Here is a 17,078-nt window from a genome sequence, read left to right on the forward strand (position 1 = left end):
AAGAAAATATCTTGCATTGATTTCTATATATTTGACTGGAAAGTTAAACTAGCGTTTCCTAAAATCATCTGACTACAAAATCAATTTATTGAATTAGAAGTAATAATATTGCATGGAATGAACTTTGGCACACTGTCCGTTGTAACTAGTTCTTGTTAAATCCATTCTCTTTTAATGGAGTAGCACTTTGATCCAGTGCTTCTGAAGCGTAGACAAAGCACTTTCAGAACACAAACAAAGCAATAAATTCCATTTGGGTGATTAGTGAAGATTCATTTAAGTCTAGATATGTAAGTCTAAATCCTCTGAGAAGCCATATTATTGACATCTTTTATATAATATTTGCAAACAGAAGATAAACAAATATTACTGCTGCTTTTTAGACACTGGGCAGATTCCTAAATAATATAAAAATAAAGACCTGGTCCCTGTTGTTTTTGTACCCGAAATTAATATGTTGAATCTAAATCCAATATCAATCTTATGCAGAGGCAGGGATATAGAATGAGAATAAAGAAATGAAGAATGTGTTGCATTCAGAAACGAGATCTTGAGGATTCAAGTTCTGGTGTGCAAGAACTGGAGTTGGAAGGTGCACTTGAAATACAAGGGGGGAATTGCAGCATTTAGAAAAAGAAAACAGTAGTTGGAATAGGTAATCTGAGGAAGAGATCCAGGCTAGAGTAAATAATGATGAGTTGAGCTTGTTATTATGGAGTCTGATGTGACAACAGGACATTTAGACAGTGGAAGAGTAAGAACCTAGGCAGATGTGGAGCTGGAGTTTGAATATGAGGCAGTTTGAATGTGAAGACCAGACCCAGGTACAACTTTGGGCACTATTACAACCTTACGTTGAAAATGCAGACTTTCTCCCACAGTCTTAATATTGTCATTATTCTGAAAGCCTAGAGTGTCAGTGCCCCTTCCCCACCAAAGAACAGATTATAATAAGAATAACAAATGCAACATTGAGAAGCAAAGTATATTCTCATGGCTATAACTTAATACATATCTGTAACATTTTATGCCATCCTTATTTGTAATGAATGACCTAATATATATTTTTTAAATAGAGAAAACATAATGTAGCTTTTTTTTATGGTGGTTAGAAAGGATGGATTACTAGTGTTGAGTTTTGTCCATTAAAGTGAATGTAATAAAACTGGGACTGAAAATTTACAGTGCTATATTATATACATAATATTAGAATAGAGAATGCTTAAAATACATAGTGGTGTATTAGATAATTCATATTTTGACTTATTTATTTTGCATCTTTGTTGATTCTGCAGATTTTACCTATGAAAAACTGTCAATTCAACTCTTGCATTAAGAGACATGTATTTTTCATGATATTGTTTCATATGGCAATATGTTGAAAATCAGTCCTTTCAAGTAATCAAACTACATTGAATAGAATCATAAACAAAAAAGCAACAATAATTTACTCTCATTGTTAGCTTTTTCCTCTGATGTACAGATACTCTTTGCAATCATTTGAACTGTATAATACATTCTTATTTTGATGAAGGTAAAAATTACACTTATTCTTTGCTAAGTAAAGAAAAAATGCTCATGTTCTGAATTATCACAGCAAAGTGTGTGTTATACCAAATAATTCTAGTCCTATGCTATATTTAAAGCTTTACAAGCATCGTGATTGTTCAGTACCTAAGCATTTGGTAATAAAGCCACGAAATGTCTGCTTAGAATTGCAGCATTTAGATAATTTTCCTCCAAGCACTGGACTGGTCAAGAACCTGTAAAAGAGGCTACAGTTGTGACTCTTCATTCAGACACTGCGATACTATTAAAGATCTGATGGGAAAACAAACAAGATTGATTATCCAAGACTTACAAGTTAATATTCTCATACTATGCAAATAAGTTTTCCTAAAAAGAGGTGGAACTGAATTCTGTCCAATCAAAGGGGATGAAATAGGCATTCTTGGTTGACAGTTTGGTTTTGTCCATGTGCAATTGTGGCTTAGCTCCAAAAGTAAGAGTAGTATATAGTCTGTATAGTGGAAAAATAAAGATTTATTATAAAGTAGTATTGACATAATCTTAGATGAGTTTCTTAAATGTATAACGCTTCTCGAAACTAACCTCAGTCCAGGATATAATCATCTACATGGTGACATAAGTTAATTTTATTCATATCACAATTGCTAGTGATGGGAAAATAAGGCAATACTGACAGTAACCACAGCCACAAGCTATTAATTTTAATGGAGAGAGTGGCCTGTGTTACCCTGACCCAGGGCAGAATTTCACAGTGGCCATGAAATATACATATACCAGCATTAATCTTCTTTCTAAATATATGCACATTTATAATAATATACTTTAAATGTTTATTTGTAGAGTTCTTGTGTTAATTTTTTGAAATTGTATGGAAGAAATTTGGCAATCTCATGGAATTTAACATATGCTGAGAACAAATGAGAACTTACAATAAACAAAGCATTTCAGATGATTCCTGAAATTTTTTGTTTCTACAGAAACAATTTGTAAAATGCAGTTATCTATTAGCGTTGCATATACTTGTGATAGCACATTTTGTCTTTATTTTTGTATTACTTTCTATTTTAGAAAGCATTTAGTGTCTTACATTTGTTGTTGTTTGTGGTTGTTTGGTTGATGTTTTCCTGATTAATTTAGAAAAAAAAATTTGTTTCATTGAAAAACATGCGGTACAATAAACAAGTGCTTCAAACATCCCAAGATACCAGATTTAACCAAAATTGAACTTGACCAATCACCATTACTGAACCCAAAATTCTGAGGAACATTAAAAAGATTGTCTGGTTTCTTGTTCAAAATATTATCACTCTACCTGGTTTTAATGGAGAAGTTTAAAAAATTTTTCCCTTGTTTTTTCTTTTTGGTTAAATGGTGGTTCATTAAATGGTAACAACTTTAACAAGATGGAACACACACGCCCTGGATGGTTACTTCTGTCACACTGCACCACGTGATCTAATGCAATCATACTAATTAATATTCTGAAATAAATTTATTATAAGGATTAGACTGTTGAAAATGATTATTTTTATTTCTGAGACTGCCACCATATAACATGAAATAAAATTTTCAATCTTTTAGCCCTGGCCGGTTTGGCTCAGCGGTTGGAGCGTCGGCCTGCGGTCCAGAGAGACCCGGGTTCGGTTCCCGCTAAAGGGCACGTACCTCGGTTGCAGTTTGTCCCCGGCCCTGGTTGGTCGTGCGGGTGGCAGCCACTCGATGTGTCCCTTCACATCGATGTTTCTCTCTCTCTCTCTTCCTCTCTCTCCCTCCCGCTCTATCTGAACAAAAAATGGAAAAATGTCCTCGGGTGAGGATAAAAAAAAAAAAAAAATTTTCAATCTTTTAGAAAAAACTATCTTTTATTCTCCTTAGAATGAAAGTACCCTAAGGTAACACAAGTAATCTACTATCTGGAGATAGATAGATGATAGATAGATGATAGATAGATAGATAGATAGATAGATAGATGATAGATAGATGATAGATAGACATCTTCACTTACTAAAGGATATCTATTTTTAATATATTTTTAAAAGACCAAACCAATTCTTTAAATGTGTGAAAATAAATATTATGTGATTTAGAATAATTCCATTTGTAGCAAGTCAGACGCTTTTAAAATTATTTTGCTAGAGTAAGATAAGAAACACTATACTGGGAAACATGCAGGTTGCTTTTGTTGTTTCTCTGACATGCAGATAAGCTTTCAGGAGAACTTACAAGGTGGCTTGGTGCTTTCACATGACCCAGAGTTGGGTTACCAATCTTTTCCAGAAAAAAAGCAAACTAAGATATACCAAAACACTGTAAGTCACAGGAGCTGAAAAATATACCTGTGACATTGTCCAGCACATCTTCTTGTAAAGGAAGGAGTATTAATTATATATTGTGGAATAACAAATTACTTCAAAACTTCATGGTTTGAGAGCATTTGTTACCTCCCAGTTTCTATATGTGAAGAATCTTGGAATAGTGTCAGGATCCTCCGCTTCAGGGTCTCTCCCAGGCTGCACTGCGTTGTTGGCAGGGGCTGCAGGCATCTCTAGACTCCACTGAGGCAGATTTACTTCCAAGCTTACTCATTCGGCTGACGGCATCCTCGTGTCCTCGAGAGTGTTGGACTGAGCTTGGTTCTTGCTGACAATTAGCCAGAGGCCATAATTTGTTTCTTGCCACGTGGACTTTCCATGGGGCAACTCAGTAGAGAGTGACCTCCTTCATCAGATCTAGCCAGCGAAAAGAGCCAGAGAGAGAGGGTCTGCTAGCAAGATGAAAGTCACAGTTCTTGATAACCTAATCTTGGAAGTGACTTGTCATCATTTTGGCCATATTCTCTTCATTAAAAGGAAGTCACCAGATACAGCCCACACTTAAAGATGAAGGGGATCACACAGGATGGGGCCACCCAGAGACAGGAGGCCTTGCTGGCTATCTTAGAGGATTTCTACAGCAGAGGGCTGTGCAGAAAATTAAATTGTCAAGTTACCTGGAGAGAAAGGGATCTAACAGGGAGTATTATGTAATTCATATTTTTTATGGACTCAGGAATATCTCTAATAGTAGACCACATGCCCACATTCATCCCTGCTTTGTTGTTTGATGAGCATTTGCCAAAACTTACCTGTTTAACTCTGTCTCCTCTGGGCTAAATTTCTGGACAAATCTTGTTGTAGTCTTCCTTTAGATATGATTATTCTGTCAGCACACTTTCTTGCCTGTTTGCTAGTCTGCCTCTTTAACTTTGCGCATCTCTGAACTGATTCCTGCGTGTAGTTTTTAAGTTCAGTGCACAGTAGGTTACCTTATTTAATAGTTCTTGTATGGCATGTTACTGTTCTCATCCTCACACTGTCCAAACATTTGATGATTTCATTAGATAAGATGCGAAGAAAAAATATGACCCCCAAAGTGTCATTTCTTTAGTTTAAGAAAATCCTCATATTCACTGGAAAATAATTCAGATGTTTATTGGAAGTTTGTCATTTGTGGAGTTTAACACCAGACCAGCATTTCGGTCAGTTTTGTATAAATATGTGATATGAAACTTGGAGATTTAGAACTTTATTCATTCCCAGTTCTTTCCCTAAACAAAATAACTTTATTAAAATTACTGAATTATATCCGGCCGGTGTGGCTCCGTGGTTGAGCATCGACCCATGCACCAAGAGGTTGCCAGTTTGATTCCCAGTCAGGGCACATGCCCAGGTTGTGGGCCCGATCCCCAGTGGGGGGCATGCAGGAGGCAGCCAATTGATGTTCTCTCTCATCAATGTTTCTATCTCTCCTTCTCCCTTCCTCTCTCTCTAAACTCAGTGAAGGAAAATAAACAAAATTTACTGAATTACTTATGCTATAGAAAATGCTATATTTTTGTAAGAAAAAATTATGTTTTTCTCCATAAAAAGGAAATAACGAGACTCTGACAAGACCTGCCCTTCCAACTGCCACCTTTGGTTTTTTCCCAGAGATAACACCTATGTTTATTCTGAAAACGTATTCACCAAGGAACATGCCTATTTCCCGCGGTTCTGAAGGATACACGTGCTTGATTCAAAGGTCCTCGGTTCCCTTCCCTGCAGTATCTGTTTTCTCAAACAAGGCATCACTGTTTTTCTACGCCCTGTTTTAATTAGGCATAGACGATGATTTGTCCATTTATCACAGTCTCAGATATGTCCTCACTTGACTATTTCCTTCCGTGTCTGTTTCTCAGTCTTCTTTCCTCCAGAAATGGATAGAAGAGTGGAAAGTAATGATATTTTATTGTGCTTCACTTTGCGGAGGTTGGGGGGTCTCACCTTCCAATCAGGACAAGGTAACCTGAGTGCGAAGTCCCCCATTCTCACTTGCTGGTACATTAACCACTCTGATGGTTTCTCGCCTCTTACTAATGAATGCCTAATTAGGACGCACTCACACACATAGTTCACTAAAGCAGACCTACCAGCAATATAATTTTTATTTATTTACAAAAACAAAACTTCTAAAGAGCTCTGTGCTCTTCATTTTGGTTTTGTTTCAAACAGTTAAACAGACTAATTTTCTTATACCAAAATCCACATTTGCATACACAGTCCTAACTAGCTGGTAATACAGTTAAGCAAACTTCATACACTTTAAAATTGTAAATTTACCATTAAAACATAATGGACCAATACACCAGAATCCAGATTATATTTACACCTTCAGTCCAGTAAATTTCTTAAGTCTGAAGCTGGTTTTTCTGAAGAACTCTATTAAGAAAGTCACTAAGCATCTTCTTACTCTAATACTTGAATAGGACCTCTCAAAAGCCTTGTTGATAAGCAGAAAACATGCTTACTGTGAGAATACTGCCATTTAATCAGTGAAACAGTTTATGTAGATAATGGAGGATGTTAATAATTTTCAACATGAATAAATATCTGATATTGGTGTTATATTAAACTTTTATTTCACTTAGGCAAACTATTTTATTACTCAAATTTGAATTTTGAGAATATCTATTAAAAAGTTCATAAAGATATTAAACGTTTTATATTTAATTTAACAAGATTCATCTATCATTAATATTTTGTTCCCATGGACTTTATAATTTTCTCTCTCTGCATTGTATTTTCTGAATTATTTGAGAGTAAGATGTTTAAATCCTGGTCCTTCACCTGTTATATTTACCATATGTATTTTAGGGGGTATTTACTTCAAAAAAGAAAGATAACCTCTTGTACATAAACACAGTACATTTATCAGTTCAGTATATATTTCACTGACAAAATAATTTTATTTAATCTGATTTAGAAATTTTAATTTTGTCTTTTGACCTAATCATGTCCTTTATAGCATTTTTAGAGAAATTCTGAATCCAAATTAGAATCACATATTATATTTAGTTGTCCTTTGTTTTTAGTCTCTTTGACCTCAAGCATTTCTCTAGCCTATTAAAAACAGTTTGTGGAATTGATATTTTTGGAAGAATTCAGTCTTAATACAATATTTCTCATTTTGCATCTGTTGTTTTCTCATGGTTAGTCTAAACCAATATACTACCCAAGTGAAGTTGTGTTATTCTCAAGGTATAACATCCAGAGGCGTATAATATCCATCATCTCCTCGTTGTTTGTGTTCATTAGATAGTTTTTCCATATATTTTTATTGAGCACTTGCCGGGTTCCACGCAATATTCAAAATGCTAGAAATACACAAGGTCATATAGTATGCTCTTACGGAGTTTATAGGCAGACTTGAATACATTTCTCTAGGACTGTGACACTCTGTAAAGGTCGGTGTACTGACTACAACTTAAGGGAGAAGAGTTTAGATCTCATCTGTTATAACCACCATGACAAGTGGTTATAACAAGACTTGAGTTCTAGTAATACAATGGGTGGGTTCCAAACCCTGCCTACACAAGTATATAGGCTGAATGTTTATAACTAAAGATTTTGTCAGAGAGATCATTTCTTAATGTTAAACATAGAAGTTTCCCCATTGCTTAGACAAACAGCAGATTGTTTATGATGATTTTTGAAACCAATTTTGTTGGTTTATGGTCATGGAGTATGGTTTTAAGAACATTTAGTTCTAAAATGATATCAGTTCATAGGACCACAGGGTCTAGATTTTTGCCCCAATTAGGGGAGATTATTGAGTTACAGAATAAAAAGTCTTTAATACACAGTAAAGCAGGATTATCTTTTTTTAATATATTTTTATTTTTTTTTTTTTGAGAGAGAGATAGAAACATGGATGCAAGACAGAAACATCGATCAGCTCCCTCCTGCACACCCACCCTGGGGATCAAGCCTGAAACCCAGGCATGTGCCCTGACCAGGAATTGAACTAGGACCTCTCAGTCCATGGGGTGACACTCAATCCACTGAGCCACACCGGCCAGGCAAAGCAGGATTATCTTAACCTTTGGTAGTCAATCTCTCTGTGTCCACAGAGAGCATGGACATCACAGTTGAGCCTGAAATCCAGGCACAAGGTCTCTGTTTTTAAGATACTGACATGAATGTCACTCCTCAGAGGAGCTGAGATACTGTGAACTGATCCAGCTATTTGCACAGTGTTTTGCCTAGGGTTGGAGTTGATTAAAAAACTCCAAGCCAGGTAAAATTAACCATTGCCGTGTGTAGATCTTGAAATGCCTTCTCTTCGCACCCTTCGGTTTAGCCCTCCTTACTGGTTTGTCTATGTAGTTTCCTGTTTAGAATGTTGTAATGAGATCAGCTCACCCAGTAGTGATCCATTCTAGCCCTCCAATACCTGCAGTCTAGTTCCACCTTTCAAACTGCCCAGCAGAGATCAGGTCTCTCCTCGATTCCTGGGCTTACCTGGAGTCTGATACAAAGTCCCTCCAGTGGAAAGGACAGGGTTTCAGTTTCACACTTTGTCTAGAAACGTAGCTAACTTTTAACCTGTACACTCTAATTTTAGATGAACTGTTCTCAGAGCATGTTTTAAACTAGACAGTTCTTTTCTAAAGAGAACTGACAAAATATGTAAAAGAGGTTCTTGATTATATTTTCTGCCTTCGATATTAGTCATAGTCAAGCCCTTTACTTTATACTAGTCTTGTAAAAAACAGCAACATTGTATATCTACTCTGATTTCAAGGGAGCTGGGTCATCTTGGTCTCTTAGATAACCCATGAACTCGCATATTTGGATGGCAGACAATCCCCTAGTTGTGTTCTCTTACACTTAGCCTGTACCCACTCTCCAGAAGAGCATCAGATACTTATGGAGGACCATTCAAAAGATGTCTGGGTTCTAGTCCTCTCTCACTTTGACCCAACTCTGTGAGCCTTGGATTCTGTAGTTATAACCCTAAATCACATAAAAATCACAATCTGTTGCAACTTTTTTGTTTTTACTGCTTAATTATATTTGACACACCCTTAAATAGGACTTCTGGAAAATCACTTGTCCTGTTATTATCTGCATTTCATGAGAAGAAATGTTATTTATTTAGTATCCTCTTATAAAAAGGGCCTTTGCTGAACATCAATCTCTCTTCAAATATTTCTCATATTAAACGTAGACTTTGTGTCTCTGCCGCATTGCTTCAGCAGTAGCAGAATGTTCTTACTCTAAATATAAAATTATAAAAAAAGCAAGAGACAATATTTTCTTTAATTAACTTCTTCTTTTGGGGGTTTCAGAAGTGGGGTTATGACTTGACAAAGATTCTTTCCATCTGTTCCTGTTTGCTTGCTTTTATTTTGACTTCCTTTCGTTGTCTTATCAAATATCACATGAATCATTAACGTTTGTTTTCATCGCTTGTTTTGGTTTCCCTCATTTCACATGATTAGGACATTATGTTGAGAGAAGCTCAGAGCTGCTATATTTCATATTAACCTGACTTTAAGTAAATATTAAACTTTCTGGATATATGATCTTATATGTTTGCTCTGTGTTATGTTAATTTTTTCTGGGCTATAGTGCAAGGAGACACAGGCGCACAAATGTGCTGTCCGGTGAAAGCAGCGACCTGCATTAGGTTCCAGAGGTCTAGAAACAAGTTTTGGACAAATAGATGCCTTTTTAAATAAAGCTGTTTCTAATGGGGAATATCATTTATTAAGCCCTTTGCGTGAAAGATGTCTACGAGATCCTTGTGGAGGCTGGGGTGGGGTATTCAAAACTGGAATATAGTATATCTATTTGCATATTGTGTGATACTTTTCACTGACATACATCTTGTTAATGATTCCATGTACTTTTTACGCAATGAAATAATTGTATTTCTGGTGTCCATCAACTAAGCAATTTGAAATTGTCTAATATGTATGCCATCTAATATAAAAATTTGTTGTGTGATGTAATTGTTATTGAACAAATGTTATTAGTTTTAAATTAAATGATCAAGCTATGCAATTCTCTATTTGAATAAAAGCCAAACTTTATATATATTTAAAGCCTATACATATATATGGATGTGTGTGTGTGCATGTGTGTGTGTGTGTGTGTGTGTGACATTACTAATAAATATATGTAATAATATATTAAGTCGAATATATTAAGTCAAAATAAAATATTTAAAACACAGATATAAAACAAAACAAAACTGGAAATTATGTGATTCATTCCCCATTTATCCTTCCTTAGCCACAGCAAATAAATAACATATAGAAACTATCTACTTAACAGTCTAATTTGATAGTTTCAACTTTAGTATTAAATCTGAGATTTATTTTTATGAAGAATTTAAAATGTGTTCTTCAGCTCATTATCTATAGTTCTAAATGGCATAATAACAATACGGAAATTCACACCTATAATAAACTATTCAGTGATCTAGATACTTTCGTATACACCAAATTATAGCTGTAAGCATCAAATTACAAGGAACTCTGGAACTATTAGGAATTTGTAATTTAAAATGTTTCACTTAATCCTTACTCCCAAATGCTTTTAATTAGAACAGATTTTTTAATTAACTACTCCCATGCACAAAGTATAGCTTGGTGATTTTTCTGTCATATTAGCCTCCCATAAAAAAGCAAACAATCATTGTGCCAAAGGCAAACATGTTCTCACACCGAAGTGTAAGAATTCTGGTTCTGATTTCACCGTGTTTGCTGAAGCTCTGCATACTCAAAGGCAGTGACGCGTGGCGTGGAGGCGCGTGAAAGCCAGGCCCTCACCGCTGCCAGTCAGAGACACAGAACATCCTCCAGCAAGAGTCCAGTTGCTCCTTAGGTGAAAGTGATACGGTAGAATGGACATAAAATTTGGATCCACTTTCATATCAAATCACTGCACTTCCGTTTGCTAGTTCTTTGAACATGTGCAAGATACTTAGCCTTTCGGAGCCTTCGTTGCCTATTTATAAAACGTACTAAGAATACTTATTTTGTTGAGTTTAGATTTAACATCTATAAAGTGCCCCGGACACAATAGATGCTCAGAAAATATGAACTATACAGATAAAAATCGTTGTTGTCTTTATTGCCAATTTATTTGAGCTTAAAAAAAGGGTCTCATCCATTTGAGATATCAAAGAATAATTGTTTGGTAAACCTGGCTCAGCATCAGGAACAAAGAGGAAAAGTATTTTTTCTGTGGCCAACACAAGCAGAAATAAAAACAATAGAGAAAATAGTGGGTAAGGGAGAGATTGTCTAGTGAGAAAGTAGGTATAATGCTCAAAGGGCAGCCCTTGAAACAAAACTTATGAATAAGCCCCGAGTTTGTAGATGTGAATCACACTGAAGTCTTAGCCACGGAAATTCTCCAGGGATTTCAGCGGTCCCTGCAGTAGCTTGTTTTTCCTGGGCTTCTCCATGGCCTTATGTCTCTGCCTGCTGCTCAAAGAGTCAGGGAAGGAGAAAATATTGGAAACATTATGTAACATAAAATCATGGCACAGTTTGAATTGTGGTTAGCTCTGTGGTTATGTCCATATGGCTGTTTGCTGAGGGTCACGGGACCAATGTAATAACTTCTCTGGAATCATATAAAATTAGTTAAAACATTTTTTCTTAAATATTCTAGATTATGCATAAGTATGTTTCCACAAAGATAACAGAATTATAAAATAGAATTGCTTTGAAAGTTAGGCTCTGTAGAAAAAGGAAGAGAATCACTCTTCTCAGAGCTGTTCATGCCTGGTCTGTTTCTGTTTCCAGTTAATTCGAAGGCAGATAATCTCTGATCGCTAAGTGTTATTTAATCATAGAAATGCCTTCATGATAGCAGTTGGGATTTATTTTGTAACTGGAATCTTCAAATGCTTGATGCGTTTGTCCTTCCGTTAGGAGCATCAGTCAAATATTTAAGGAAACATTTATTAAAAGTGGAATTATTGTAGCTCAGATCCTGAGCACACAAATATAATGTATATAATTTCTATAAATATATTTTACATATGATGTATGGTAAATATACTTACAAATTAATTATGACTGTTATATTTTTAGATGAATTTAGGTTTTAAAAAAATTGTTTTTTCCTTCATTGATTTTAGAAAGAGAGGGAGAGAGAGAGAGAAACATCGATGAGAGAGAACATGGATTGGCCACCTCCTGCATGCCCCCCACTGGGGATCAGGCCCACAACCTGGGCATGTGCCCTGACCAGGAATCGAACTCACCAGGTGACCTCCTGGAGCATGGGTCGACTCTCAACTCCTGATCCACATCGGCCGGACTAATTCAGTTTTATTTAAAATTTTAGTTTCAGATAAACTTTAAAATTTCTAACATGCTACAGATGGTTATTTTAATTTCATAAGTATATTCATTGATATATGTCTCCACGAGTTTAGCATTTAAGACTACATTAGAACTTCGAAATAAGAATGATGCTAAATAAAACCTTCTCATTCTGACACTAATGGAAAGAGATGCCTGCTGCTTTCGTGGTTCTCCCCTTGTAGTAGAGACCTGTCTGTGGAGCTCACTCGTAGGGTGCTGTGTTTGAGAATAAACAGGAGAGCTCTATTTAGAGAAGTTCAACAGACAGGAGCAGAAAAGTAAGTGGGGCAGGAAGACGTCCTTTTGTTCTAGGCTTCTAGAAGGAAAAGCAGGCCCCATGCTCCAGTGCATATGGAGCTTGTGCTGTAGAACGCAGAGGAGAGCCAGGGTCACCGAGTAAGGGGAGAGTGGTAATAGGTCAGACTGGACAGGGACAGGAACACCGAATTAGGTAGCACCATGTAGATGGTGATTATGGCTAGTGGATCTTTTAAACAATTGTTCATACTTAATGAATTATTTTCACATATTCATTCTTTAGTATTAGATTCGTTCTACCTCATATTCTGGAGACATCACAGAAGACTGTAAAACTGTTTTTCATACTTCATTTTTTTTTAATGGACCAAGATTTAAAAATATCCATGGTGAGCACTAACATGTTCTTTTCAAGCAAATTATTCCTTTTTCATAGGTATTGTGAAGGACCTCAGTGAATGGAATTTGAATGTGGGGAAGCTGAAAATGTCTGTTTTCTCTCTAATCCTAGGAAACATTGTCTTTTTTTTAAAACTAGGAATGAGAATCATACTCTTAACATAATTGGTTACACAATAGACACAATGAGAATCAATTGAAAGGAGAGAGAAGTAGGGATAAATTAAGGACTAAGAATTAGAAACATTTTGGTGAAAGTATCAGCACTCTACTTCTTCGGTTACTTCTATATTTTCTATTACCAGATTTTTAAAAAATGTTGCTTTATGTGTTAAAAATCATTAGGATCAAAACTATCTCTATAAGAAGGTCCAATTTTTAGCATCATGATAATAAGTATATGAAAGACTGTTTTTAATTTGTTTACTTTTATAATGTCAAGTTTATTATGTTTATTTACAAAGGGAATAATTGAAACTCCTACTAAGCCGAAACTAGAAATAGTTATATATTAGTTTATTTATATAATGTTAATACGAAAAATCATAGGTTTACCCCACAGTTGGGTGGATTGAAGCCAAGCAAACATAATAAATCAGGCTAAGTTCCATGCAAAACAATAAATATTCTTAATATATTCATAGGATACTGTCATGTCCTTACTTAGAAATATTTATCAAAATTACATGGCTTTGCCCTGGCTGGTTTTCTCAATGGTTAGGGCATCGGCCTGTGGCCCAAAGAGTCTGGGGTTTGGTTCCTGCAAAGGGCAGGTACCTTGGTTGCAGTTTGTCCCCAGCCCCAGTTGGGGTCGTGTGGGTGGTGGCCAGTCGATGTGTGTCTCTCACATCAATGTTTCTCTCTCTGTCCTACCCCCTCTCTCCCTCCCACTCTATCTGAAGATAAATGCAAAAATGTCCTCGGGCAAGGATAAAAAAAATTATATGGCTTTGATATTGATATTTGATTAAAGCCTGACTTAGAAAGTAGTTATTTTTGTTGAATATTATAGCTACTGTTGAGTTATAGTAATATTTAGTAATGTATGCTATTTAAGGAGTACAGATTTTCATTGTGATTATTAGAGGGGTTTTTTTGTTTGTTTCTGTTTTTATATTGAGAATAACTCTGATATGATTATCGAACTGGAAATCTAAGGACATTTACAGACTTTCAAGGAAATGTTATTATTTTTAAAGTTCAAGGAGATTATTTTTAGATAGGCAACCTAATACTTGACACACCTTATTAGAAATTATCTAATATGAGACTAACCTCATGGATATTCCTGCCCATGTTGTTGCAGGCAGTTAGTGGATTTGGGTTTTTAATAGTACAATAATTTAAAGATACATATATTTCAATACCTGCTTGGTGTAAATCTCATGAAACTCTGATTCATTTATTCAGCATATATTTATTGAATATATACTAGGTGTTTGGGATAAATCAATGAGCAAAACAGAATTGTGAGACATCCTGGAATTAATATTCTAACCATACAAATTAGGCTAGGATAAAACAGGTGATAAGAATATAAAATCTGGGCTTGCCAATATTTCTATGAAATAAAAAATGGTTTAATATTGATTTTAATTTCCACACTAATTATTATATCTACAACAAAGCATGGAAGAGCATTCAATTTACTTGATGTCAAAGGTGCGACCTGCAAATATTAGACTATCTATTCTCTTTCTTAAATTTACTGTAAGTTATGTTTTAATTCCTGAAGCTACCAAACATTTTGCAGACATTTACGTAGCCATATGCATTTTTTAAATGTTTAGAAAACTTTCCTACTGACTACCTTCTACTATAGGTTTTAAAACTTGACATTTAGACATATTTTATATAAGTATACTTAATGTTTAGACCACACACTAAAATGGTCAGTTTAGAGGATGTAACATTTGAAAAATAGGCTGATGTTTTACCTCTGTAGTTGTAATTTCCCATTTCTTATCTCTGATTCATTCAAATGCATTTATTGAATATGTCTGGTATTTTATTTACTTTTCTTTTTCACATACTGTATATTTCTCCATTGGTTAAAGTTGAGTAATACATTTTCATCTTAACATTTAAGTGTTTGATTAATCTTATGTTAAGGGGGAAAAGTCATAGTTCATTAGTAGTGATGAAATAACCCAGGTGGCTTTCATATAAATAGCAACAAATATGCACAATAGTTACATTATATGGTATATTTAACAACACTGCTAAGGAGTAAGATGGGAACTCGGTCTTTCGTGATGAAGATACACCTGAATGCATCCTGAGAAAATTTAGTTCTGCAAGCTTGAAGAAAGTAATTGTCATTCAACAGAAATCAACTAGCTTTGCATATCAATAAAGCACACACACATACTCTTATCTATTTTCTGAGCGCTCCGGAACTGATATCAAAATAGCAAATATATATTTATGAGAACTAGAAATGCTGTATTCTTTCTGATCACACGAACTCAATGTAATTATGAAATTAACTTTGAGAATATGTGGGAACCCTGGCCAGTTTGGCTCAGCGGTTAGAGCATCGGCCCACGGACCAGAGAATATGTGGGAAATGTTATTTCCTAATCAAGAGAGAATAAACCCGACAAATTTTATATCAGGCTAGGTAGTATTTATAGTCACATTTGTTTCCCAAATGTCATATCATTAATTACTTTTTATTGTTTACTTTTAGATGGAAGACTGTATTTGAAAACTACTGTCATGTACTGAATCTTTCCCGCTGAAGAAATCCATGTTCTAGTAAAGAACTTTGCAATCAGACATTCATCATTGGAAAGTCCAGGAAAAAAAAAATAAAATAAAGTCCTTTTAAGGGAACTTCCTCAATTTTGTGTATTAACGTTCTTTAAAAGTTTAAGTATTCTACAAAAAAAAAAAAAAAGTTTCTCCATTGATTTTCACCTGTGGTTTATACCAGAGACCTGAGAATGTTTGTAGATGTACAAGTATCAAACTTCTTACAATTAATAACTGCAACTTTGCTGCTGGACATTGTATACAGAGTTCACGGCAGGTCTGTATGAGACCTAGCTTTGTTGTTGCTTTTTTAAAAATGGAATGAACCATTTTCCTCTTCTGAAAATTCTGTATCCGAGCACATGAAAATCTCTTGCAGCAGTGGTCACCCAGACTTACAGAATTATGTCCTCCGGAAACCAGCAAGGACACTTGGAAATGAACTTGTAGGAGGCATGGAGGATTCCTTAAAAATCAGTACAATAAAGAGTAATATTCTGTTACATTCACATTTTAAACTCTCCAGTTGTGGGTTTTCTCCTGAAGATGTTTTTTCACATACTTTCCACAAGGCCAACAAATGGATGTTGACGACAACCCAGTGAAATAACATTTGGAGTATCTGAAAAGAGGCATTGAATTTAAGCCAAAAGGTTTCACTGAACGTCTTTTTTCTTTAACACACACACACACACAAATGTTTTCATTCCAGACTGGTAGTGGTATATAGAATTAAAAATAATAATGATGCTTCTTATTCAAACTGTTGGTCACGTGTACAGTATATAAACATAAAACATACAAGGAAGGTATTATGTATGCAGTAGTATACTAGAGTTTAGGAAAATGAAAATTTTAGAAAATACGTTTTGTCACCCTGTTGGTCAGAAAGACACCTTTCTGGTTTTAGCGCATGCAGGCATGTAAATATTTGTCTGGAGTCACAGTATTAATGAATGAGATCTTAAACGTCTGGTGACATCAGAACTCTGGGTCAGCCATTTCTATTTGTATATTGAACCCGAGCTAGTGCCCCAAACTGCACTATTGAGAATGGATTGTGGCTGAACCGTAGATTGAAACACCAGAAATATTTTTATATGTTAATGTCATATTATGTTAATGTTGCTGAAAAACAAAACCTAACAAACCCTTGATGTATCAGTCCAATACCATGTAGCGCTGAGTGATAAAGTTAAAATGTGCTGTGCTTCCCACCCTGGTCAGAGGGAAGGGTGCCTACGTGTTATTTTCACTGTCTTTTGAAAGTTACAGTATGTGTTTTCACTTTGTGCAGATAACTGGAAGTAAAGCTGCAAACAGTGCATATTACATGCTGAAGTTACCTTCTCTTTGGTTTCACGCATCTGCAATTACACCTTTAAAGACTGATGCTACGAATCAGTACAGTTGCTATATATTTTACGATTTTGCTGTCACATTAAAA

General features: G+C 35.2%; 1 protein-coding gene across 1 annotated transcript in view; it reads left to right on the forward strand.

The window, feature by feature from the left end:
• Window positions 1–16,305, forward strand: part of DACH1 (dachshund family transcription factor 1) — a 410,092-nt gene extending 393,787 nt beyond the window's left edge. The window contains exon 11 of the mRNA XM_036249628.1: window positions 15,567–16,305. Within this exon, the coding sequence (XP_036105521.1) occupies window positions 15,567–15,604 (38 nt within the window). The 3' untranslated portion in view covers window positions 15,605–16,305. The remainder of the gene's footprint in view (window positions 1–15,566) is intronic.
• Window positions 16,306–17,078: the final 773 nt, after the last annotated feature.

The sequence above is a fragment of the Molossus molossus genome, unplaced genomic scaffold (assembly GCF_014108415.1).
Source record: "Molossus molossus isolate mMolMol1 unplaced genomic scaffold, mMolMol1.p scaffold_m16_p_9, whole genome shotgun sequence".
Lineage (NCBI taxonomy): Eukaryota > Metazoa > Chordata > Mammalia > Chiroptera > Molossidae > Molossus > Molossus molossus.